This window comes from Poeciliopsis prolifica, unplaced genomic scaffold (assembly GCF_027474105.1).
Source record: "Poeciliopsis prolifica strain line A6 unplaced genomic scaffold, Auburn_PproV2 SCAFFOLD007, whole genome shotgun sequence".
NCBI classification, from domain to species: Eukaryota; Metazoa; Chordata; class Actinopteri; order Cyprinodontiformes; family Poeciliidae; genus Poeciliopsis; species Poeciliopsis prolifica.
Window position 1 is genome coordinate 10,092,784 of NW_026562382.1, and position 25,987 is coordinate 10,118,770.

Here is a 25,987-nt window from a genome sequence, read left to right on the forward strand (position 1 = left end):
TAATGGCATGAAACCATTAGATAAACTTAGCATTAAGGTAGTTCTAACACCAGTATTTTGGATTTTGTCTGCATCATTTCTTCCAATTTGATGCAGTAAAGCTATTTTTATATTAACTCAGCAATAGGACATATTCAGCATCACTCTGTTGTCACACAACACATATTGTATCTTGTCTATATAAAAACAAAAACCTTAAGGGATTAAAACAGAATAATAAAAGTCAAATATTTAGAGAACTGATCAGCCACTGTCTTTTTACAAGTGAAATATCTTCTGCTGTTGCATTGCTTCTGTAAATATGTGAAAATGTCATTATTAAAATCTAAAACAAAGGAAGACATAAACCAAGTGAAAAGAAAATGATTTAAAACTATCATTTAAATCTGAAATATAAAACCAATTTAATTTAAATATTTAGATCTCCCTAAGGCGAGAGATAATGCAACAGCTGTTTAAATGCGACTTTGAGAAAACACTGAAGACAAAACATACAGAGAATGTGCGTTTATAATAATCAGTTTCTTATACAGCGCTGAAGCAAGAGGCAGCTTCTGCTCAAACTATTGGGTCGATGCAAGTCTCTGAATGCAGAATTAAAAAACAAAAATGAGCTTTGCCTAAGCTAAAGAAAAAAATAATTGAAAAGAAAGATATGTGGAACAGATCAAGACAGCCGAGATTAAAAAAAACCTTCTAAATAAAGCATAGTCAGACATGACACAATGGATGCTACAAAGAAATAAGAGATGGGAACTTGGGCTGTGGGATGGATGAAATGACAACTGAAAGCAGAGCAATAGAAAGACAATGGAACAATCAAGATATGGAGAACAGGCAATGCAGGAAACAGGTCGACAGAACAAACACTGACAAGTGGGTAAAATTTTCTTTTTGAATCAAAACAGGAATTTAACTAGCGATTGAAACCAGGAAACACTGATCTGTGCTTCGCAGCTTTAGTTTGAATTTTCACAGATCTCGGTAGATAGCAAGTTTGATAAAGAAAACAATAGTTTTGGAGCACAAAATGAAAGTGGAAACATTTCTCAAACTAGTGTGTGGATATAAAACAATACGGTTAACGTTAATAATAAGGAGCGTATTTTGAGACATTTGAGTCTAAGACAAGATCTCTACTCACCCATCCTTGGTGGTGTCGGCCACTCCGGCTATCAGCTCCACAGTTTTGGGGTTGTGTTGAGGCTGTGTGTGCAGACCCAAGTAATTCTGCACAAAGTCTCTGGGGGTCATGTAATGCTCCCCATCCTCCACCACGCTGGCATACTGCAGAGAACACATGTACAGAGCTGTAAACAGCGGTAAGAGTGGATTGACATGTCGTTTTAGACAGAGAAATTGTAAGGTAGAAACTCCATTGTGTGCACAGAAAGATGAGGAGCTCTTCCCTCTCTATAGGGATCTCTTTTCTGTGTCACAATATGGTTTTGTGTTTTACAAGAACAAAGGAATCTCAGTTCACTTCAGCTACAGCGCATTTAAAATCTATACAATGCTATGCTTTAGGCCATAATGACACGCACAACTGAACTGTTCATATTCTTTCACATCATCTTTCTCTCTTAAAGCTCCTTGCCAGGCTGCTCTGTAAAAAACAGCAAAGCCCATCTTTCATTTATAAAACATGCCATGGCCAGTTTGTCGTTGCATTCTATTTGTTTGTTCACAATGAAAAGCAAGACAAGCTTCAAATCCCACATGACTCAGGTGACATCACAAAAGGGAAAAAGCAACTAATCAGATTTAAATTGTATTTGCCTTGATTTATACATTTATTTGCATGTTTTCAGCCACATTTATTTTTTAAAGTAGTAATCTGTATTCTACAATCTTTAAGATCTATTCTACTCTTATACCTCTTGTGATGTCATCAACCCAAATGCACATGAAGCATTGAAGCTGGCATTTTTAGTACAATTTTTAAAACTTTATAGTATGTTAAATCCTGCTCTTAATAACCAAAGGCTATCTGGCAGATGTGGGTTTATTTTGTTACATGTTATTGAAAACAAATTATTTAAGTCATTTATATAGCAACATTTTTTTAAGCAAAACAATACAATTTAAAAAACATAACATTTTATCTAAACATATTATCATTAAAGCAAAAAATAATACAAAAAATAATTAAATTAAAACATAATTTAGGTCCTTCTAAAGCATTTATACTAACTGATGTATAATCTCTGCTTTTCTATAATGTTCTTTAGATGGATGCAACCCAAATAAAAGCATCAACCTTTAAGCTTTGGAAATATGCTACTCCACATGACTGAGGTAAAACCTGATCTCAGCGTCAGGGCTTCAAGATGTACAGTCATTTATAGAGACTGGGTAGGGTTTCATGTTTGGCACCAAGATAGCTCTGGAAGCAGAAGGGGAGCATGAACCGGCAGCAGAAAGGCCATGCTCATGGGCCCGAGCCAAACTCAAAGAGAGAGAGCAAGGGCATGGGAGGAGACCCCTCCAACTCCAAGTGTTTTCACAGCTACAATTCAATGTGCTCTGCTGAATTAATGTTTCAGATGGAAAATATTAATTTCAAGCAATCTGTAACCATGCTTCTCCGTCACAATTGTGTATCTATTCACCCTCACAGTAGGCCTCAAGTAGTTCTTAATCAAATTATACAGGCTGTCAGAGTGAATAATTAACCCTTCCACCTGAATATGCATTGAAATTAAACAGCGCTGTTACAGCTGAGTGAAGGGATGTTGAGGAGACCGGCATTTCAAACTGAGTCACTTCTTTCGGGAACAAGTTTACACTCCAAACAAGACACTCTCAGAGGGTAAGCAAAGCTAAAGACGTGACAAAGAACAGGGGAAGTTATCGGCTTAATTCAACCCTAGGAAAACCTCTGCACACCAACAACAATCTGATGTCAAAGAATTGCTTTGAAATGACTTGTTTTGTAAATCCCAAACTGCGTTTACAATAATCTTTGTGCCATGTAGAATAACCGAGCTAAAGTTTGACCAGTCAAACGTATTGCTTGACTGATGTATTGCGCATTGTTTACGCCAAACAATACGCATATCTATGGTAAACAGGTTGCAACAACGCTGTTTGTGACAACAGCAGCAGAATTACTGGCTTGATAAGCTCCTCCTTCTGTGCTACAACAAATCTAAGGTGGTATTAATGCCATTAAAACAAGACAGTGAAGAGGGTTTTTGTGTTTTCACAAATAGAGTAAATGCTTTATTTCAGAGAATATCAGTGCCTTTCAATTTTGACCATCTTAAGTGAAGCCCTAATTCTTTATATATACAACAGAAGTTATATAGACCTTTTCTGAATGAACTTCAGCCAGCAACCATTTCAAGTGTTTAAACTGTGAACAACCCTGAGGGACATTCATCCTCCTACCAGGGGGAAATGCAATCAAAAGGTGGAAAACTTAGTTGTGGCGCCCCTAAGGCTGTTTTACCCTGGGCAAAGAGCCACACCATTCATATCAAAAACTTCCACTACACAGGAATGTGAGTTTTAGTCGAGGCTTTGAAAAGAGAATGAAACAAATTCAGTAAGAAGCTTAAATTTCAAAATGTGCATAGTAATTCTAGATGATAGCTGACCCGACGCTAATCAAAACCTTTTATGTGACCTTTGATGGAGTTATACCAGACACTGCAAAAGCAGAACTGACAGATAAAGTAACAAACCATGCATACACAGTGTTTTTCTATTCATCTGTGCTTTTTTTTTTTAGAGGTTGAGACAGAAAAATTGAAACCTACCTTCAGAAAAATAGTCTTCAGCTCATTAGGGTCAGCTCGTCTTGTGGCTTGCACCTGTAACACACAAGTTTGAAGTTTTCATGACAAAAAAAAAAAAAGTTCTCAGAAGAACACACTGTTGTCTGAAAATTAAGATTCACACAGAAATCTCTGTCATCAACAAAACTGAACTTCAGTTTGTCACTTTTCAGTTTTGATTTTTTTTTTCTTTTAAGGCAGGCGGCTCAGCAGGATGGACCACAGGACTCGAGCAAAAAATAACCAGCTCCAGCGTCTGTTTAACAGCTTCGAAACGAATCTCTCAGATGCAACAAAAGCACAGAAATTACAGTTGTCTCTTTGAGGCCAGGGAGATGCGCCCGTGTGTCAGGATGAAGAGCAGTAATAAAACAAACAGGGAGGAGGGGACTCCGCTGCGGTGAAGCTCTAACCCCAACACGTCCGCGCGGATTAGACGTCCTCCGCACTCCAAAGCGCAAAGCCCGCGGCCGCCTTTACACAGTTTTTAAACACATTTCTGATAAAGAAATATTGACGGAGTCACCTTGACCGCCATGCTGGATGTGACGTCAGCTGCAGTGGACTGTACGAGCGCACGCGCTGGGGTTCGGGATGACAGCACGCGGGCATGTGAGCAGCAATGTGGATGTCTGGGACCCTTGGGCTAAAATTATCCAAGTATTGTCCCCCTCTCTCTCTGCGGCCGGACCGGCGGAGTGATGGGAGAAACCACTGCAGCTGAGGTGCTGCAGCAGGTTCCTGTCTGCTCTAAACCCCAGAGAGAATAAATGAAATACCATGAGGAGAATGAGAAGACACACCTGCTGCCTGTAGCCCATAAACACAGGATACAAGAAACAAACTAAACAGTCACATGGCTGAATTTAGTGAAGGTGACTGAAGCCCTGTGGAATTAAAACCAGTCAAGGACAAGCATATTCTTCCCTCTTACACTGTAAAAAGAATAATTAAAAAAATAACTTCTGAAGATGTTGAATGAAATTAAAAGATAACAGATTTTGCTACAGTAATATAAATTGAAGTATAAAAAAAAACAAACTAATATATTTATTCACACCAGCCATACTTCTATTTATTTTAATGTCAGTTCAGTAACACTCTTCACTATAGAGTCAGCCACAACATATGATTGTTAACTTTATTTTTAACTAGGCTGTTCTGAGACTGCTGTATCCGTGCACATTTGTGGAAAGCTTAGTGGAAGGAAAAATTGCAGAAAAATTTGCTCCAACTTTAAGCAGACTGTGCAGCAAAATAGATTGAAGAATTTGGTTGTGTCATGATCCTTAGGCCTTCGCTTCGTATTTTTATGATTTTGTTCTGCATCGTCTTTGATGTGTTGCTTAAATTTTGAAGTCTCCCTTTATTCCTGTTTTATTTTCGTTCCTGTCTTTCCTTGTGCACTGTGGTTTAGCTAGTTCTTGTTTTCCTGTCAGCCCTGCATTTCACTTTCATTGTCAATTTTTAGTTTTCTTTTTGTTCTTGTTGTATTGTCTAATTATTTGGTTATTCTTGCACCCAAGTTGACATTGTGGACGTTTTACAACATGGGACTAAAGAGAGAAAACCAAGGAGCCCAAAGAATGAACCTTACATTCCTATGCACACTGTCTGCCTGACATTGTCTTTTATTTTTTGTACAGTAATTTATAATTTGAGGACATTTGCTTGTCTTGATCTACTGTGTTTAATAAAGTCCAACATCAACACCATCTGCCAGGAACTACAGCATGCTGCTGAGCTTTTTGTTTTTAGCAGAAGTTGGCACCTCATCACACTGCCAAAAGTACCAATACCTTCTTTAATGGCCAGAGCAGTTTTGTCGCTAATCACCACCAATGCCCAAACCCTCTACCATTAACTTTCAACCATTCAGCCATACAATTTTCTTACACTCAGGTCCCCTTGGGTTTAGGAGCGGTGCTGTTTAGCTTTTCTTAGTTTTATTATTATTATTATTATTATTATTATTATTATTATTGTTATTATTACAATAATAAGCCATACTGCAATTAATTAAACTGGCATTTAAAGGGTAAAAATTGTAGTTTTTTCACACAACTGAACAAAGGAAAATGAGGAATGTTTTCTATTTTCATTATTGAAAATGATCTTTAACACGGTGTGAATATTTCCACAGTATTACTCTAGTAGTTCAGTAGTAATAGTTTTTGGGCATCTTATTGTGTAGTCTTGACAATATTGCTTTAAATTGTATTTGCCTAAATATTTCAGGCTGAACAGGCTTCGAATTACAGCCTTCAAAAATGTAATTGCTGAATAATATATAGTCAATACAGCTAACTATAGGTCTTATCACATCATATCATTGTGCTGAGTTATATAATTCTATCCATTGTCTCAATCTGGAGCTTTTTCTTTTGAATCATGCTTCTCATCAGTTATCCAGGTGCTTCTTGTTTTGAGTGATTCCATAATTGTTTCCGCTTCTTGATCAGAGAAGATGCCATTAATTAGAAGAAAACAATTTCATTGAAATTTTGAGGGTTTGTTTTGCGAAGCAGGATTCTTCAGCTGTGTAAGAAAATTGTTCAGATGTTTTTTCCCCTCACAAAATAATATTAAGCTTGAATGTTTCAACATGATGACTATTTTACATTTACTATGTGTGTAAAGTTAAAAAAAAAAAAAAAATTAATTTAGCTTTTAAGGAAAAGGCTAATAGTGGCTCTACATACATGCATGTATGCATGTATTATATATATATATATATATATATATATATATATATATATATATATATATATATATATATATATATATATATATATATATATATATATATATATATTTTTATTATTTTATTTATTTATTTATGTTTTTAATCAAAGCCGAGTTAATTCCAAAACTAATTTAACTATTATCTGGCTGTAAAGCAATATGATATTTTTGTACAATATATCAGTTTTTGATAAATAATTGAAATAAAAAGTAAAATAGCTGCCTACGTACATCCTGTTTCCACGGAAACATGTTCACCCGGAAGTACTCCATTTTCCGCGGGTCTTTTGGGACAATAACACAGTGTGCAGAAATGGCGGGTAAGGGGCTAAATGTTTACGTTTTATTGTCATTCAGCATTCATTTCCGTATATTTCGCTCCTCGATAGATGTCAGGACTCCTCTTCGCCTGCTCGAAGCGCATACCTGACCTGTAATGTCTTCAAAACACCGCAAAATACGAGCTAACGTCACATAGCAAATGAAGCAGAGGGGAGCGTGTAAGCTAACGTTGCTTTCAGCCTGTCATGGCATCACATTTTTCGGTTTTAGGAACACTTATATTCAAATCTATGCTGGGTGTAGCTGTGTTAATAAACATGGAGTTCTCGCTATGTTGGAATGATGCTATTTAGTCGGGTGACAGCTCTCCTGCTGTGTCTTCTCTAATGAAAAGTAGTGGTTTGTAATCTGATTTACAAACTATATTATGGATCTATGGGGTTTCAACCCAGCTTTTCTGTGATAACGTGTCTTTGTCGATCTTCTATAAGCATAGAATCTCAGCATTTTATTAACGATCAGATGGAAAGACGTTTAGCAAACGATGAGAATGTGATTTAAGGTAGTATTGATTTCAGAAAGCTACACAACACTACTAACATAGAGTAACAGTTTCCATTCCCAATGTCCGTTTGGGTGTAAAGAGTTATTGACAATATATTGCTGTAAAAAAGTATTTGTTTGTATACGGAACACTATTTGTTATTTTATTCACACTTTAAGGTTTCAAGTCATTGACAAAATTCTAACATCAAAAAATAATCAAATTGAATGCAATGAGGGGTTTTCAATGAGTTTCACATTGTAATTCTACAAATATATATATAGATACAAACCTATTCCTCAGGGAATATTTATATCATCATAAACTTGATTACAGAGGACTGATTACGTAACTGTAAAATCATTACATCCTTTAAAAACAACCTGTTCAACAACATGAAGTAGGAAATAGTATCTGTGAAAGGATCATGCTTCAATCCAAAAAAGATTCAAGACAAATGTAGAAAGTTTTGGAAGATTTGCTGTGCGCGATGTCCAGTGTAAAAAGAATACCATACGGACAGTCAGACATGACGGTGGTCGTGTTTCATTGATACTCGTCAGAACTCGCATGCACAAAGTTACTGCATGCGGCATTTATGTTTGAGACCAGTGTTAAGAGAGGCACAACTTTTTAGGTTCATAGTATGATTATTTATTCACTTAGGGTCAGATTGGTTTGGCTATTTTACCACCTTTGTTAATTGCATCATTTCAAAACTTCATATTTTTTTATTTTCTCAGGTTTCTAAAAATCTGTTTGATCTGAAACATTCAAATTTAGCCAAAAAGTTGTTTATTTGGCTTCGTGTGCACATTCAGAAGATAATGATAGGTATTCCTAGATCTTTCATAACATGCCTATGCATCTTGCTGTGTTTATTCATATGACCTCCAGACATCAATATTATTCAAATTTTGACACATAGAAGTCAAGAAGCAGTTAATGTGAGCTGTAATTCAGTAAAAACAAACAAACAAACAAACAAACAAACAAACAAACAAAAAAACACAGTCACATATGCATAAGAAGAAAATTGCTGCATTTCTGTCAAAATAAAAAGGGGAGGGCATTTCCTTGACAACAATTGTGTTTTATGGACACCCACAGACGTAAACGCAATGGAGAAGAAACTGGCTGAATACAAGTGTGACACAAATGAAGCGACCTGCCTAAAGTTAGGTAGGTGTTTTTATTTTGGATGACATATGCTCATTTATTTGTTATTAAACATTTTTATTTGACTCTCTTAAGCTCTCAGACTAATCAGTGATCTGTTGCTGTTAGTGCGATTTCCTGAAGACGTTGAGGATGATGGCACCACATTCCACCCAGAGTACAGTCACCAACTATTTGGAGATGAGTGAGTTTTTTACCCCAGCACTGTATACTTGAAGTTGAATTAGCAAGCTAAAACTGACAAGGGGATTTATTTACTTCTGCTGCTTTGACTGCAGTACATTTCCCTAAAGCTGAGAGTCAAAATGATGTTTGGGCAGCCATGATAAAAACATTCTGTGTCTTTATCAGCACCAGAAAACAAATGTTTTATTATTTGCTTAAGGATTTTACAGGAAGATCAAACTTACTACTTTCCTGTGTGTCGTTTGATAATTTTTCTGTTTTTCATTGAGCACTAAAAGGTTTGAGATGCTTTGAGATGTTTGACCCTGCGTCAATTTGGAACAATTCATACCAGTAGTTATACCAGCTGTCCCACTCAGCTTCTCCAGACTAGTGGCAGCAGCTATTAGCTGCAGTTAAGTAGATACGCTTATCATATAAACTAATTCTCAGACTAATGCTCCAAAGAAAGTTGTTAGAGGCTTAATGGAGAAGCGTTGTATGATGAGTATCAGAAAGAGCAGGAGCTTCTTAAAGAGACAGAGACACGATTTCAAGGCATTAAATTGCAAAGTCAAATTTCTTTAAATTTGAAGCAGTAAATTTTATAATACTGTGTTTAAAAAATATTTTTATAACAAGTACTTGATTGTACTATAAATGGTACAACATGTATGGAAAATATACAGTGCTTCCCCTTTAACAACACTGGAAAAAAAAAGTGCTGCAACTGTTCCTACATGGCTTTGTTTTTTTGTTTTCTTACTTATGCTCTTTCAGATGTGCATCATATTTATAAGCGCTTGTAGTCCTCATAAACTGTCTTGACTTGGCTCGTGCAAGTACCTAACAACCCAAGCTCTTTTAGAAAGCTGGAAAGCCGCACACATCCCAGGCCTGGGGACAGCATGTAAACTCCTCACAGGGAGAATCTAGTCAGCCGGCATGTTGGATTTGTGAAACATCTTGCTGAGAGGCGATAGTAACACAGAAATTTCCTCATTAGGACGGTTCTTGCTGCTTTATGACCGTACATAACATCCTGTCTTGTATATGATTTTGTTTATATGCTGCATGGTTGCAGATACTCAGAATATGGCTTGAACAAACTTTCTCACAAGCTTCTTTTAATATTTTGTTTGACATCTGCAAGTGATAAAAATGGTACATTGTGATCCCTTTTTAATGTGTTTTTCCACCTACATTTGCACTTTTATTTCAGGCAATTAGAAGCTGTTTAATAATTAGAGATGATGACATGCACATTTATGTTTTTTATTAGGATTAAGTAAATTATTTGTAATTGAAAGAAAGAGCTTTAGGATAGTTTAAGTCTTTCATTTAGATTAAATTGTGTATTTAAAGAGATTTTAAAGCAGTTTCACGTCTCATTGCATAATATCAAAACAAGTTTTCTATTAAGTGATGAATCTAACCAAATGTACATAGCTTTTCAGTAAGCTCATCGTTGTTTTCAGATTTTTTTTATTGTTTTTTTTTTTTCTTTTTTACCTCTGGGGCTGTAAAGATAACACTTTCTGTCAGAACATGTGATCTTCTTTATTTTTCATGTTAGATCACCAAAGAGGAGCCAGATGTAGACACATCAGCACAGATTTACTCCCAGTGTCTGTGGGATCTTACAAAACATTGCAGAGTTGCAGGATTCCAATAATTTGCTCCACTGAAGAGATGTTGAACTTCAGCAGCTCTGCGTTGTTGGCGGTGACACCTGTCTCTGGGCACGGACATACAGTAGCGTGCCGCTCTGCTCTAAATTGCGCTTCCAAATTAGTCAAAACTAGGATCGGTTATTTTTGCACTCGCTGCAATCAACTCAAAAGGAACTCTGTAATTGGGGCATTAATTATTTCAGCAAGTGTTAATTGCTGGTAAACCTTAATCACACAGTTGCATAATGATGAATCTGTTTTGCCTAAATGTATTTGTTTTTTTCATTATCATATCACAATGCAGCACAGTGAAACTAGTGACCCTAGCAAGCATTCACTATATCCAGCCAGGTGTATATTTAATAATGCCGGATGCAAAAAGAATAATCAGATGCTTTAATGAGACAATGCGGGAAGCAGTGAGTTTTGTAATACTGTGTTTGTGAGTCTCTTGTATAGATGCAAGCTCACTTGGACTTGTAATCTAACTGTAGTTGCTCTCTCCACAGTGAGGTTGCTTTTGGGTACAAAGGCCTTCAGATTCAGCTCTTTTACACCGCCGGAAACCTGAGTACACTCTTCAAAGTGAAATACTCATCAAAAGTTACAGACACGTTTGATTGTGTCGAGGTAAGAAAATTGTTTTATTAAAATTTGACTCCTTTACATGTGGAGTTCTTCAGAGTTTTATTCTATCTTATTTTTGGCTGTAGTTATCTATACTTTGGACAGCAGTTTCTCATATTTATTTTGTAACGTATCCAATATCTTTTGTAATACTTTTGTTATAATTTACCTTATTAAATTGTACAAACCCTGACTATAGAAAAATGGTGTTACAGCTTCCTTTAGAGGGTGTTTCCACACTTACCTAATTTTCTTTGGTTGTAACTCTTTCAGATTTTTCTTTTATTAAATATTAATAATTCTTAATATTCATTTCAATCAAGTCTGAATGTTCAGGAAAGTTAAGCAAGTCGTCTTATTGCTTTTAAACTGACATGCGTTTCAGCTATCAGCTCCCAAACTCCAAACCATCTAAAATTCAATTATTTCAACAACATTAAGTTAGTTTATTGGTCAGACAGGAGTACCAAGTATAAATCCAGGAAGTAGATTCTGTGTTTTGATAGATCTGTGTTTAAGAATACTTGTGTGCATCTAATCTAAAAATATATAATAATAAAATTCTATAGAAACATTTTGTGTAATGGGAATTTACATGTGAAGTTTTGAGAAATCGATTTAATCCATTTTTGAATAAAACAGCAGTGTAGCAAAATGTGGAAGAAGTGAAGGTCTGTGAATAGTTTCTGGATGAAATGAATATAAATAATCTCCAGGGTTGAGCTCTTGGTCAAGAACTTTTCCCTGAATACGCTTGAAAATAATTGATTTATGTTTTTCTGAGAGCTGAATTGGTTTTTATGCTAAACTTAATTGAAAGAATCAGAGTCAGCTTAAATGCAGAATTTGACTCTAAAGTGAAATATTGCACCCTGCTCTTTTTTTACTTGATGACATTAATCAGGTAAGGAGGAAATACCAGCATTAATCAGTTACCTAAACCCTGTGGCACCTCACTTCTCCTTACATCATGGGTGCCCAAAGTCGGTCCTTGAGGGCCAGCATCCTGCATGTTTTAGTTCTCTCCCTGGTTTAACTCACCTGGATCAAATGATAGCTCATTAGAGGTATTAGGGGAACACTGACATGCTGAAAAGGTGGTTGGTACCACCAAAGAGAGAACTAAAACGTGCAGGATGCTGACCCGCGAAGACCGACTTTGGGCACCCCTACCTTACATCTTGTGCTATTTTGGAAGAAATGGCAAAGTTGTGAATGAAACAGAAGACGATCTTTACTATTTGTCTTTATGGTCTTATCCAGGGCTGCATTATTAAAGGAACAAGGGACATTTTGTGATTAACCCAGTCTTTCCTTACTTCTGTCTCTCTTTTCCATCATCATGGTGTCCCCATCTCCTTCCCAGAGCGTTTGCATCTCTGTTACTAAGCCATAGCTCAGGTGTGGACAGTATGCCCTCCCAAGGGGATAAGTATATCACTGACAAGCACAGTTTGAATGCAAGGCACCCAAATTGTTTGAGCTTACCAAAAAATAGCACATTTTATATAAAGTGCAGCTCTAGCATTAACCAATGAAAGATTCATGTCATTATTAGACGTGTTGGTGAGCACAGTTTGGAGCCATGGCGCAAACTGGAAAGCAGTCCCGACTTGAGCGCTGACCCCGGCGCATTGGTTCACCTTGTCAAGGGTTTGAGTGCAGCTGCAGGGAGCGAGGGGAGCTGCACGGTTCAGGCTGCGTCTGAAGAGTGTTTGTCTCTGAGTGTGTGTGGAGACGGTCGGGGTGCGGTGCAGCTGGCGAAAGATGAGGGGGTTGATGCAGCTGCTTGTTACATTGATTCAAAACTCCGACCAGAACTCACCTCCTAACATTTAAAAAAGAAGAAAAAAAGACATCCTCACTGCTGGAAGTCATCCAGAAAACTAAATTAAAGCCACATTATTATGTCGGACCAAACATCTTTTAAACGCGTAACATTTGTTTTTAATTCACATTAATGTCTTAAACTGTGACTTCTGATCAGATGAATATAATTATTCAATGCTGCACTGGCCCTCTGAATGGAATTACCAGATAAAATTACAACAATACAACAAATGAGATACTTTGTACTGCCTTTGTGCTTATTGTTAGAAATAAAAGACATCAACAAACTGCTGCAAAGGAACATTGTTGAGTTACATTCAGGACAAAATGAGGCGCCTATTCTTGGAGGCTGTGCAATTTAATGTCTAGTAGGTACGAGAGCGAGCCGGACAAAGCGACTTGTTTGTCCATGGTCTTTTAAGTGTGGTCCTCGTCCCCCCAGAAATGTGGCTGAACAATCACAATAGTTAAGAGGCATTCAGCTGCAGGTGCATTACTTCCAGTTAGATATTAGCTGATGTCTGAAAGGGGGGAGAATTAACAGAATGTTGCATTAGCCTTTTGTAGCGCATTTTGCTCAGACCTTCTTCATTTCCCGGTTTTCAATGCTGAGCAGCGAGGGTCTCTGTGCTCCAATAATGCCCATCACACATGTAAATGGTGTGAAAGGGCTGCTCAGCAAAGTGTTCTCATGTCAATCCTTGTGGAAATGGATACAATGCAAACATCACAGCTGAACTAACCACACGTTGTACTGAGTAAAAAGTCCATGGGTAGGGGCCCTTTGTCTCTGGGGCTCTTTGAAAACGTGGGGGCAAATTCGTTTGATTGGGTTCACTTGGCAGGATTAGAGGAGAGGGCTCCATTATGGATGCCCAAAGGTTTGTTAAGCTGAGATCAATTCATGGGGTTTTCTTCCTCAGTGAGAAGCAGAAATGTGTTTATTGTGGCAACTTCATCACATATTCATGGTTTAACATAAGTAGTAAATGTACGGATTTAAGTGGCCTTGGTATCACTCGGGGGGCGGGTGCCTCTGCTCAGCTGACAGTTTTAATTGCCTAATAGGTTTCTATTCAGCCGCTCTAAAAATGTACACTTGCAGATTTATTTTTGCAGCTTTAACTTAATAAAGAGAGAAAACATTTAGTTTTTCTACATCTCATTTGACTTTTTCACATTTTTCTCATTTTACATGCTTAATCAAAAATTATAGATATTTAATGTAATAGCACAACAAAACTTTTTCTAAAGAAAAACCATGAGAAATGCGTTGTGCATTTGAGTCAATGCTTTGCAGACCCGCTGCAGGGTGTAATTACTGCTTTGGCATCATGTGTATACCAGCTTTGCACGTTTAGTAATGTTTACGCACATTCTTTGCAGAATCACTGAACCAGATTGGGGATAGAGTTTGTATTACAGAAAAAACAATTTTCGCTGATTCTAAATCGGATTCAGGCCTGGGCTTTGACTGGGCCACTCTAATGCATGAAAATGCTTTGACCTAAACCAGTTGAGCAAAGAACTGCTTGTACTGCAATAAATGTTAACTACATAAATGCCATTGATTTAGATTCACCATACCAGCAATGCATTTAGTGATAATTGTGGTTTAACGCAGTGGAAAATGTTTTAGGAGGAACCATTTTTTAGGAGGAACCTCTATACCAGAATTAAGTTGTTTTTACCAACAGCAGATGGAGCCGGATGCAACGTTGTAAGATAAAACTAAGGTCCTAAGATGGAAAAAAGACGTGTTTTTTCCCCTGTAGTTGGAGGGAGTGACCCCTGTCTGGAGGTCAATGTTTTCACTTAATTCAAAGAAGAAAGACATTACCACCATGAAATAGTATTTTATTTAAATATTAGTATAAGAGATATTGCAGCATTCACCAACACATTGTGTGTTTTACCAATAGCTCTAGAGCAGGGGTGTCAAGCTCCAGTCCTCGAGGGCCGCTGTCCTGCAGTTTTTTGATGTGCCACAAGTACAAAACATAGGAATGAAATGGATTAATATCCTCCTCCCTGTGTAGATAAGTTCTCCAGAGCCTTGCTAATTATTCTATTCAGGTGTGCTGCAGCAGAGGCACATCTAAAAGTTGCAGGACACCGACCCTCGAGGACTGGAGTCTTGCAAATGGAAATTTCTGAGCTTCTTTTAATTTTTCATAATGTATAACTGTATAAATGAGCTTTTTATGTGATTTTTAATGGATTTATTGCTTGTTATATCAGACATAATCACAAAAAGCATAAAATACATTTGAGTTTGAGGTTGTAGCAGAGGGACAGGTGCGAGTAGTTTTGCTAGGTCCACTACATGTTTCTTCACTAAGTTGGGTTTGGTTGTGGTATTCAGGCCGACGACGTTGAAGCGAAGATCAGGGAGATAATTCCTGCTGGTTTCACCTCCAACACCGATGACTTCATCTCTCTGCTGGAGAAGGAGGCCAACTTCAAGCCGTTCGGCACCATGCTCCACTCATACACAGTCCACAATGAGGAGGCAGAGCAACTCACCTACCAGATTCACAAGGTACAAACGCCTCGCGCTCCCCTCCTCGCCTGTTGAGCCAGTTTTTAAACTTTTTCTCCTGATGTTTTGCTCCAGGCTGACATCAGCTGCCCCGGATTCCAGGAGTACCACGAGCGCCTGCAGACCTTCCTCATGTGGTTCATCGAGACCGCCAGTTTCCTCGACATAGACGACGATCGTTGGGACTTCTTTCTTGTGTGAGTGCCCTCCTTAATTGACACCAATCCCCCTAAACCCCCTGCCTGCCTACTCCCAATGCTTTACCCTAAAGCTTATATTGTCTCATTGAAAAACAAAGCCCCCCTTTGAGGCGCTTGTGACCAATTACCAGGCCAGTTTGATTATATTTCCCCCTGTTGGAGAATTGTTGATCAGCCAAGAGCTTCCTTTGTACCCAAAGCCCTTTTCTGATTTTTCGGGGGCAAAGAGCTGAATTGAATACTGTTGTCTTTTGAAACACTGAACAATGTCTTAACAGTAAAAAGAGCCTCTGCCAGTGTTTTCTTTACCCTGGCACCTATTAGAAGCGACAATGGGCAAAAAGGACTGAAGTGATCTGGAGGAGCTCAAACCCTCCTCCAACCCCTTCTCTTCCTCTAAGTTGCAGTACTCCAATTAAGTGCATAATGTATTCAGGTTGCAGCAGGTGTACCAATCGGGGCTCGAACGCGCCGATGTGAGGTGGGGGGAGTGTGGATGTGGGAACAGAGAGGCTAAAACGGACACTGCTCTGGGAGTGTGCCTGTAATTGACCTGTTTGCCTTTGTGTTTTATCTGCAGATTTGAAAAGTACAATAAAGACGGGGAGACTCTCTACGCCACTGTTGGCTACATGACAGTTTATAATTACTACGTATACCCAGACAAAACCCGACCACGTGTAAGGTAATTGCTGGGGCAGCGCGTGCCTTCCCATTCTATTGTATTAAAAAAAGGAGTGGAAAATTATACATTTCTTTATCCTTTTCCCAAAGAGCCCAAATTACTGGCTTCTATAGCCAACCATTCATCCAGATTTTGTTTCAGAACCAAACCAGGGGGATTCGTGTCTGAAAACAACTGTATAGATGAGCTTTTTATGTGATTTGATTTGTTGCATTGACGAATCAGTATAAAAGTCTATTATTTGCTGCTTTCAATCAAGGAATTTCTCTTTCTCAGAAAAACAACAACTTACATCACTCATATTTTTCTATTTTTTTTTTTCCTTCATTTCCCTTTAACTGAACAGCCAAATGCTGATCCTGCCTCCTTTCCAAGGAGAGGGCCATGGCGCTCAGCTCCTGGAGGCCGTGCACAGGTTTTACTGCAGCCTACCAAAAGTTCAGGACATCACAGGTGAGCAGCACCTGTCTTTGAAGACTGGATGAATTCACTTATATTTAAACCTGTTTGCTTGAAATATCTTTTTTGTTGTTTTTGTTGTGTTACTGGTTGGTCGAAGAGGGAAGATTTGCAAAGACAGGAGGAAATCTCTACATAGTTTACATGCAAAAGACATGAAAAATTGAGAAGTGCAAAAAAATAACATTAAAGTTTTTCCAAGCCATATCCACTAAGTGAAAGCATTTTCAGATAAAAATGGCCGGGTTGTGTTGTAGAGAGCCTCTTCATTTGCATCCAGAAGCTTTTGTTGCTGTGAACGATGCCCCAAAAAAACCCATCTGAAGTTACTGCTGATGTTTCAGACCTTGCGTGTCCAAGTCCAGAACTCGAGATCTACTATCCTGCAACTTCTAGAAGATGAATCCCTTCCTGATTCAAATGGATTACTTGCTGCTGGGCTAAAGATGCTGATGAGCCATTTGATTCAGGCTTGTTGGTGAAGGAAGGGATGTAAAACTTGCAGAATGGTAAATATCGAGGACGAGACTTGAGCACCTCTATTTTAGGCCGTTTTCACTCTCTTAAAGACTTGGTGGAAAAACACTTGAAACAAATTGTGGTGGTTTGAGACTTGGGGGGTTCAAAGGTACAGCTTTGTCCAACATTTCTTGTTGCATTTTCTTTTTCTTTCCCCTTCATTTTTTTCCATAATTATTCTCTTGGTTCTGGCAACTTTTGGTGATTTTCTCAGTAATACCATGTGCAACACTGCAATCTCAAAGGACTGCACACAAGAGTCGTTGATGGTGATTCTCCGGTAGCAGATCTTTCTTCAGATCTGAGGCAAAAAGTTACTATTTTTCTGTTTTGTGTTTCTGGATCATATACCAGATTTAGAGTTTAGTGTCAAAATGCTTTAAAAAAATGGAAAAGGTGAATTATTGAAAACGATATCAATTCAAACCCAAAATAAAACTTATAACTTATATTAGTTAGGTAAGTGGGACGGTAGCTCCATGTCTTAAAGATGGATTCCTGCTCTGGACATAACAGGAATCTTTCTGAACTTGAATATCTCCAGTAGATTTTACATCAGGAGAACATGTAGGACCACCCAGAGTAATGTTATCCTCCTGATGAAGCCCTTTGTCAGACAGCCTTTATGAAATGCAGCATCCTGGTGAAAGACCCAGTGATCGTCGCAGGAAAGATGCCTGTTTCAACATCTGACGACAGCTAGCTGCAGTCTGCATAGCCCAAATCTGTGTTGTTCCATTAAATGCAGATTTAATGAAACTACATATAATTTAACTACTATGATATATTTAAGTTTATTTTATCCTTTTATCTTAACTAGAAGAGGAAATAGATGTAGAGGAGGATGAGAATAATAACTTTCTTGTCAGTCTTGGAGTTGTTGGATTTCTATTAGTCATTCCAGTTTTTCCAGTTATCACAGCTCTTTACTACACTGTTAAAGTTTCTGCCCACATAGGAGGGAAATGAATCGAAAGAAAAGGCCAGTCATATCAACAAATTTTACTGGTCTGATTCTGTGTCTTTGCAGCTGAAGATCCCTCAGAGAATTACGTGAAGCTGAGAGACTACGTTCTGACGAAGCTCTGCCAAAACCTGCCGTCCTTCGATGCAGACAAGCTGCACCTCGGCTTCTCCACCGACATGATCAGAGAGGCCCAAGAAAAGTTGAAAATCAACAAGGTGCTGCAAAAAATTAACAAAATTATTAATAAAAAGTTAACTTTTTTTTATTTTAAATCGCATCAAAACCATGAAATCTGTCTAATTTTACTAAATGTTATCAGACCACAGCAGCCTAACACCGACACATGCCAGTTGAGTCATAAATCGGCTGAATAAAATATAATAAAACAAAAGACATCATGCCTACCATTCTGTTATTTATTTATTTATTTTCTTTTTTGTTCCCTGCAGAAACATGCGAGGCGAGTTTACGAAATCCTGCGTCTAAGAGCAACAGACATGGGCGACGAAGAGAAAGCCAGAGCCTACCGGTTAGAGGTGAAGAAGAGGCTCTTTGGACCCTATAGGGTGAGCTTATAATTACGTTGCATGGAGTTGGCTTTCAGAGCGCCACTCGGAGCGATTTCCATACGTATTCAAATAAATGTGAATGTCAGTTTGTCTCTGCTGTCAAACATGGATCCAGTGTGTAGTACTCCACCTCTTTTTAGCATAACATTACAGCTGATTGATTGGGAGAAGGCGAATGGCAAAATTCACAGAGCTCGCTTGATCGGCTCACAGTCTTGTATTGTCACTATTTATTATGTTACCTTTTTAAAACAGCAGAAAAATTGATCTTCAGGCCTGTGAAAATTGATAGATTACCAGTGGCGCATTGTTAGAGCCACAATGGGGCGCACCGGGCGTCTGGTTTTGCTGCGGCTCAGGCTTTTTTCTATTCAGGCATGTCATTAGCCGGGATTTGCATTTCTTTGGGAGAAATCATTTCATGATCGTGCATTTGAAGCACTTTGTCGGGGTAGGGGAGAAAAAAAAAGGAGGGGAAGAAAAAAACCTGCAACTATTCAGAATTTGGCTCTTTTGAAAGCCAGTGCACTTTTATCTCATGTTTTTGTTGTTGTTTTTTTGTGCTCTGGGTGAGTTCCACAAAAATACAGAAACTCCTCTGAGTCCGTGTTTCAGACTCGACATGGGAAACACTGAGTAGATGTGTGCACCAGAATAACTCCCTACATCCTGTTTGCCTGTGACATTTTCTGTTTGAGCTGCTCAGTGAAACTTTGCATACCATCCATTAGAGAATTTGCTATCAGCGGGGAAACCGCACGTCTCGGGCAAAAGGCAGAGACTGACACTGAAAAGACCTATGTGGCGAAGCGGGACGGAGGAATTCCTTGGGAGAGTGGCAGCGAGGGATCTGGTGGCCAGATGCAGAGGGATTTTTTTTCTTTACTTCCCTCAGGAGAGTTTAGCTTGTCGTCAGTTGAATGACAGAGGCCACAGCCCTGCGAATGTAAGAGGGGTTGTTCATTTCTGCTCTGAGCTCCAGTTCCCTGGTGAACATGTCAGCTAGCATGGGTGAGCAGGTTCCTCCACACGCAGCACATCGTTCAGCTCTCAATGCGTCTGCGTTTTCTCTTGCAGCCTGCTGAAACCCTGGGAAATTAACACTGCCGCAAATTTTGTTTCATTGTCCCTTAAGTGTTAATTTATCTTAGCTAACGACTTTGCTGCCTATTCGATCAGAAGTAGCATTTGTAGTTGAGTACCAGGGTTTTCCAGGTTGAGATTATTTAAAAAATGACAATATTTGGAAAAATATCTATGTTTCTAGACTGTTTCAGTGTTTCAGATAAAATCAATTTATCTGTTCACCTGAGCATCAATCAACAATGAATTTGTTCATTTATTATTCTGTCCATCTTCCATCTGTACATCCAGTCATTTACCCATCCAGCACTCCACCCATCCTTTTGCCTATCTGTCTGTCCGTCCATATTTGTCTATCCATTAAACCTGTTGCAATAAGTAATTTATCAAATAATCACAAAATAAATTAAAATGAACTCAATCATTTCCATTCTGATTATTAATATTTTTTTTAATGAAAATTTTGTTCACAGACATCATACTTCATTTTATTTGTGGTTTTGATTATGTGTGTTTTTTATTTCAGTTTTATTTATTGCTTTTGGTTGTTTGGGTATTTGAGTTCTTTGCTAAATTAAAGTTTATTGGTCTGTAGGATCATCAAAAATGATCTGAAAACAACAATATTAACATTTATCGCAGTAATTACTGGGAAACTATCATCAAATTTATTATTGTGATGGCTCTATTATCTGTCCATTCTAATGTAAAAGTATCTGTTATCAATTTTCATTTGTTTGTATTTACAGTTGTCCAAAAACATACTAAAAATATAAAAAATTAGAGTCTAAAGGGAGGTTGCGGGGGCGTATTTTAATACTAAAAATCTATTGGAGGGTGCTGGATTCTGTTTCGTCTCGTCTGGCCAGTTACCGGTCTCCGGACCGATAACTGCTCCCAAGTTCTTGTAGTTATTGGGTCACCTTTGTGATATGTGTTTTACGAAGGTGCCACATAAATGTCAGGAGTGTGAAAGCTCCAAATTCCTTACCACTGGATTATAGTTTGGTGGGAGAAATGACGAGGCTAATCTGGGATGTCTGTTTCTGCCGGTGCAGAAAAACCAGAGGGAGCTGGCGAAGATGAGGAAGTGCTTACGGCCAGAGGAGCTGGTGTCCCACATGGGTCAGCTGGACACGCAGACGCAGCACGAGGAGCTGGAGAAAAGCTACCAGCTCGCTGTGGAAGACTACAGGAGAATCATTGAACGGCTAGCATCGCAGGCCTGATCCTGCTGGGCCAGAGTCCGGTCTGTAAAGAAGCCCTCGTCGCCGCAGCATGACGGCGCTGCAGCCAACATGACGCCGGTCGAGTCCTGCCTGACTCCCAGCTGATGTTTCTATACCAGAGGAAGTACTTCATTCAGGTTTAGTGGGGGGGGGCTTCCTGTTTCTTCCATGTGTTTGATCACATTGTGCGATATGAAATGATGTGTAATAATTTCACATGGAGCCACAAGTTCACTATCCTTCAAATAAACTCGATTTATTCTCCCATTATTTTCTAAACCTCTGCTGTCTGCAGTTTCAGGTGTTTTTTGAAGGACTTCATTGTAAAAATTAAATAGTGTTTTGTATGTTGTTCAAATGGGGGTCATTCTTAATAAAACAAATAAAACAGAGTAACCAAATTTGACTTTTTTTTCTATTGTTTTCATTTACAAGGTTGCCAGTTTATGTTTTTACAGATACGATGTTCTGATGCAGAAACATCGTTCTGTTGAACATAACGTATTGGGGTTGTATGCCACAGGAGAATTAGAAGGAAAAAGTACATAGCTGGCACTTAAAAAGAAAGTCCAAGGAGTTTGCCATTTTTATTCAACCTGTATCCTGTGAAACCCCAAAATAAAACCCAGATATGTCGTGAAGACCTGTTTTTAGAAAGCAAACAGTGTCGTTGACATCGAGGAACAAAGCAGACAAATAGAAATAGAGATGTTTTAAGCATGGCTGGATTATGAATTAATATCCTAAAGTTTGAAGATCACTGAGCTCTTCAATCCATCATCTGAAAAAATGATCAAAACATATAGTCGTGTACAATAATAAAACAAATAAAACAGAGTCACATTGTGCGATATTAATCTAATTGAGAATCTTTGGCAAGACTTGAATATTGATGTTTTCCCTCAAATCTGACTGAGATTAAGTCACATATATATGTTTTAATTCAATATGCTGATGTGAAAAGTTCGTAGAAACAAACCCCAAAAGTAAAAAGTATTAACTTGAGGGAGATGAATGTAAACGTAGAACATCTTTAAGGTTATAGCTGTGGATCAGGACGAGGTTGAAAAGTCTTGCTTCTTTAACATGAGTAGAGTGGTGACTCCAGACTTTTGCACAATAATCAAACGGGTAAAAATTCACATTTTTTTCAGAGGCAAGTTTTAAATGATTTTGCTCTGATATTCTGCTTTCCTGTTTCTCAAGCAGGAGAAAATTAGTTATTCCTTCTTTTTTTCTCGTATTGTTTTTTTCTCTATTCGTGGCTATTTTTAGCTTCTTGTCTAAAATAGCTGAATGTAATTTCTGCAGGATCTGTGGGTTTTCCCTCATCCCCAGTCATCATGCTCTTTTTAGACGAATAATGATGTGAAATTGCGAGGATGGAAATCTCCATCCTGTCAAAGCCGTAGCCGTGAATGATGATGCCAGAATAAAACCGAAGAGTGTGACCTACGGAAAAATCCCTGTAAAATCGGACATGTAGAAAAGCCTTGTTGTAAAACACAATAGGCTGATTAATTCACTTCCCAGTGTGTTGTGGGATTTTTTTTTTTTTTTTTTAGTGGTGTAATTTGTCCGGGAGACCCTCTCAGAGCTAATGTAACTTCTGATTGGTGCTGGTGTTGAGTGTTGAGACTAATGAACGTTATAGTTTTCAATTGGAAACCCTTTGTGCTGCTGTGTTGCCCCTGCTTGTGCAGATCACTGTGATGAATACCCATCATACTTTATATTACTTTAGCACATTGTCACTAAATGAAGGCTTGCGGGTCAATTTTCAATTTTTCTCCCCCTCTCCACTTGAAACAAGACCGAACCTTGGAACCCTTCACATCTCTAATTCAGACTGATTGAATCCACTCATGGTTACGAAGGGCCTCCTCTCACTTTAGTTTTATCTGCTTTTTATACACTAAGTGAACATTTTGCATCACTGACCTGCTAATGGGAAGTGGGATTAACGTTTAGTGGGTGAACAAGTTTAGATGCTGTGTCATTATTCTCAGTTTGCTCGTAGGATCTGCGAGGCTCTGCTCTTAGGGGACGTGAAACCTACTCTGCCTTGCAAAATATTCATAACTCATTGAGCTTTTCCATATTTTGTCACGTTTCAACCACAAACTCAGACGTGAACATGTTTTCTTTTTGTTAAAATTATTATTTTGGTCAAACTATATTCATAAAAGTGGCCTAGTCAAAGACCAGACATAAAACTTTGATAATATAATCAAATGTAATCACCAAAACTTGTGATTGTGATATTGATTTTAACTAACACATTATTGAGAACCTGGTTTCCTGTACAATGATACAGTGACAATTCAACACTTGAGCTCTAATGTCTCAGCCAATGAAAATACCAGGTTATCATTAAAGGCAGTTAGACTCCATCAGATTGGCCAAATATATAATAAATAAGCAGAACCTGAATTCATGACAGGATATATAATTTATCACCAGGTATTGCCTCTGCAGGTGGGTTTATTCCACCTGCATGTGTCAGCAAAAGACAGGAAGTCGCATCATCTCACCATATTACCATGACGATGATTTGATTATTTATGTTCCCTGACCCTCTCCAACTAATACTACACAGTAAAAATGTTGGTCTGTCGACACACTCCACTCTCTTCTGATAAACCAGGCACAGTTTGATCCTGACGTCTACATTTTCCAACATGATGGATCAGAATAACACGAGTCAGTCAAACCTGATCCAATTAAACTGGGAAGAGAAACTTCCCTGTGTTCAGGGTGGAGGTGTGGCAGGATTCATCTTCAGTTTCAGTCTCCCTGCGTTTCATGTGCCAGAAAAGGACAGGAAGTCGCATCATTCATCTCTGCCTCTTCCAGGTCGTGCTTGTGGATGTTTAATCATTCCAGTAATTGCCCGTCACTCGGACTGGACCTGGCAGGAAGGCCGAACGCCACTTCTCCCGCGGAATCACAACAACAGTATCGTGCTCGACTTGAAGATTTGGTTTCGCCTGTTGGCATTTCTGCTTCTGTCCTGTTACTTCGTGGCGCCTCGGCATCTCTGCGGTGAGGCAGATAGTCAGGGTTTGGACCGGAGCCCGGCTGCACCGAAGGACCTGCTGAACTTGATACCTGTGTGGAGGAGTTCCTCCGTCCTGGCCTCCAGGTTCCCAGGAGAGACTCCTCAGTCCCCTTTACCAGCCTCCTCCCACCACCCTCACCATGTATCCATTTCTTTTGTCCTCCCCAGATGCCCTCGGGCTACTGAACCTGCCCATCACAGTGAACCTGGACGGTTCCTTTTCTTCCCTAAATGAGTCCCCTTTAAGATAATGTTTGATGCGCTGACAGCCAGGACCAAAACAGAGTAAGAGAAACCAGGTTTGACATCTTTTAATTGTGCGTCAGAAAGCGCAGATTGTGCTTTCTTGGGGCTGCATTCAGATCCTGATGCTGATATGGTAATTTGCTCCTGTGAAGGACGCGGCGAAAGTGCTGCAGTCGAGAGTCTGAAGGCAGGAGTCGCAGGAGTCTTATCGGGTAGTTCCTCTCACAACAAACATGACATGGCTTGTGAGTCTGCAGATTTAAACTCCGGTGTCTCAGTTGGCCAGGTCTCCAACCCCGGGTCCACAAGAGCAATTATCCTCCAACTTTTAGGTGCATCACTTCTCTAACACACCTAAAAGCAAATAAATGGCTCATTGCCAGACTTGTGTAACGTGAATGATGTGCTGAAATTCAGGTGTGTTAGAGCAGGGACGCGTTTTAAAGTTGCAAGATATTAGCATCACACATTTCAGCATACTTTCTAATCTTACAAGGTGATCTGCTTCATTTTTTATTGCTTTCGCTGCTTTTCTCTCATTTTTACTCCAACACTTGACCAAAAGTATGAAAAGTTTCATCCAATTGCTGTCCCAAGTCTGCTTAAAATTGTAAGATTTGATCTCAGTTTGCATCCAGATGCAAAAAAACCAAACAAGCGTAAATATTTCACAGGGCATCAGAGATCATTACGTCTCTGTTTCTCTTCAATAAAATCAAACCAAATAGATATAAACTTATTGGGCTGGCTTGTTCAACTAAAGTATTTGGGGCACAGTTGACTCACACCACATTTGTTTGGTTTTTGTAAACATGCTCTGGCTGGCTGACCTTTGATGACCTCTGGAAACATTTTTACTATCTTTAAAATCACAGCTTCTCAAATTGGCACAAACTTTTGACACAATTTCACCGATTTGAAGAAGGTGGGAGAGCTAACTTAACTCAGGTGTGTCGAAACTTTCCAATCTGACCGAGTTTTGCAAAGAAAGGAGAAAATCTTCAGTCAGTTGACGTGGAAAGTGAGAGGAAACATCTTATGCTTGCACAGGCTGTAACGAGGCAAATTTTGTTACCAAAAAAATGCTCTCATCACCTCTTACCCACTGACCGCTGGAGATCGGCACCAGCCACCTGCCACGCAGATGAGGAGGAATGTTTCTGCTCCAGACTCAAACGCTGGTCTGAAAATGAGAGAAAAAGCAGCAGAAGTCAAATGAAAGACCTTCAGATATTCAGGAGAACTATTGATGAAAACCACTTTAAAAGAACAGAGGGACGTCTGGATCTGTGAAAGCGACGCATAAAGAAACCTCTGCAGAGTTTTCTGTACGTGAAAAGTGTGTTTGTTGTGATTGATTTCTGTGCGGTTTTGTTTCCCAATTGGGGTCATGCTTTTCTTTCAAATCAAGACCGCGTTAAGCCGGATTTCTATTCAGATGACATGAAAATAGATCAGTTGTGCACATAATGCGCTGCATTTTGTTGGTCTGATTGACAGCGAGCATGAGCAGACTTGTTATTTTTGCCACAAGTGATGCATGCTTGCAGAATAATCTTTTCCTTCCTCACAGCTCGTTAAATACGACGAAGCTTATTGA

The 25,987-nt window shown here is 38.8% G+C and overlaps 2 protein-coding genes across 2 annotated transcripts in view; one reads left to right on the forward strand and one right to left on the reverse strand.

Moving 5' to 3' along the window:
• LOC129360953 (electrogenic aspartate/glutamate antiporter SLC25A12, mitochondrial-like) overlaps positions 1-4,453 on the reverse strand; it is a 20,725-nt gene extending 16,272 nt beyond the window's left edge. The window contains exons 1-3 of the mRNA XM_055031487.1: positions 4,309-4,453; positions 3,765-3,818; positions 1,145-1,287 (exon numbers count right to left, since the gene is read on the reverse strand). Coding sequence (XP_054887462.1) covers positions 1,145-1,287; positions 3,765-3,818; positions 4,309-4,320 — 209 coding nt within the window. The 5' untranslated portion in view covers positions 4,321-4,453. The remainder of the gene's footprint in view (positions 1-1,144; positions 1,288-3,764; positions 3,819-4,308) is intronic.
• Positions 4,454-6,777: 2,324 nt separating this feature from the next.
• On the forward strand, positions 6,778-21,472 carry hat1 (histone acetyltransferase 1). Its single transcript, XM_055032368.1, has 11 exons — positions 6,778-6,847; positions 8,464-8,535; positions 8,641-8,716; positions 10,880-11,000; positions 15,193-15,369; positions 15,445-15,566; positions 16,150-16,254; positions 16,601-16,707; positions 18,263-18,414; positions 18,649-18,765; positions 20,910-21,472. The coding sequence occupies exons 1-11, from the start codon at positions 6,778-6,780 to the stop codon at positions 21,078-21,080; spliced, it is 1,290 nt and encodes a 429-aa protein (XP_054888343.1). The 3' UTR covers positions 21,081-21,472.
• The last annotated feature ends 4,515 nt before the right edge of the window (positions 21,473-25,987 follow it).

What these genes read in the sequence shown, in the direction of transcription:
- hat1 (XM_055032368.1), top strand. Translation starts at nt 6,778, where the DNA reads ATGTTCACCCGGAAGTACTCCATTTTCCGCGGGTCTTTTGGGACAATA. An exon ending in ACAGTGTGCAGAAATGGCGG is followed by an intron (nt 6,848 to 8,463) that starts GTAAGGGGCTAA and finishes GGACACCCACAG; the next exon opens with ACGTAAACGCAATGGAGAAG. An exon ending in CGTTGGGACTTCTTTCTTGT is followed by an intron (nt 15,567 to 16,149) that starts GTGAGTGCCCTC and finishes TTTTATCTGCAG; the next exon opens with ATTTGAAAAGTACAATAAAG.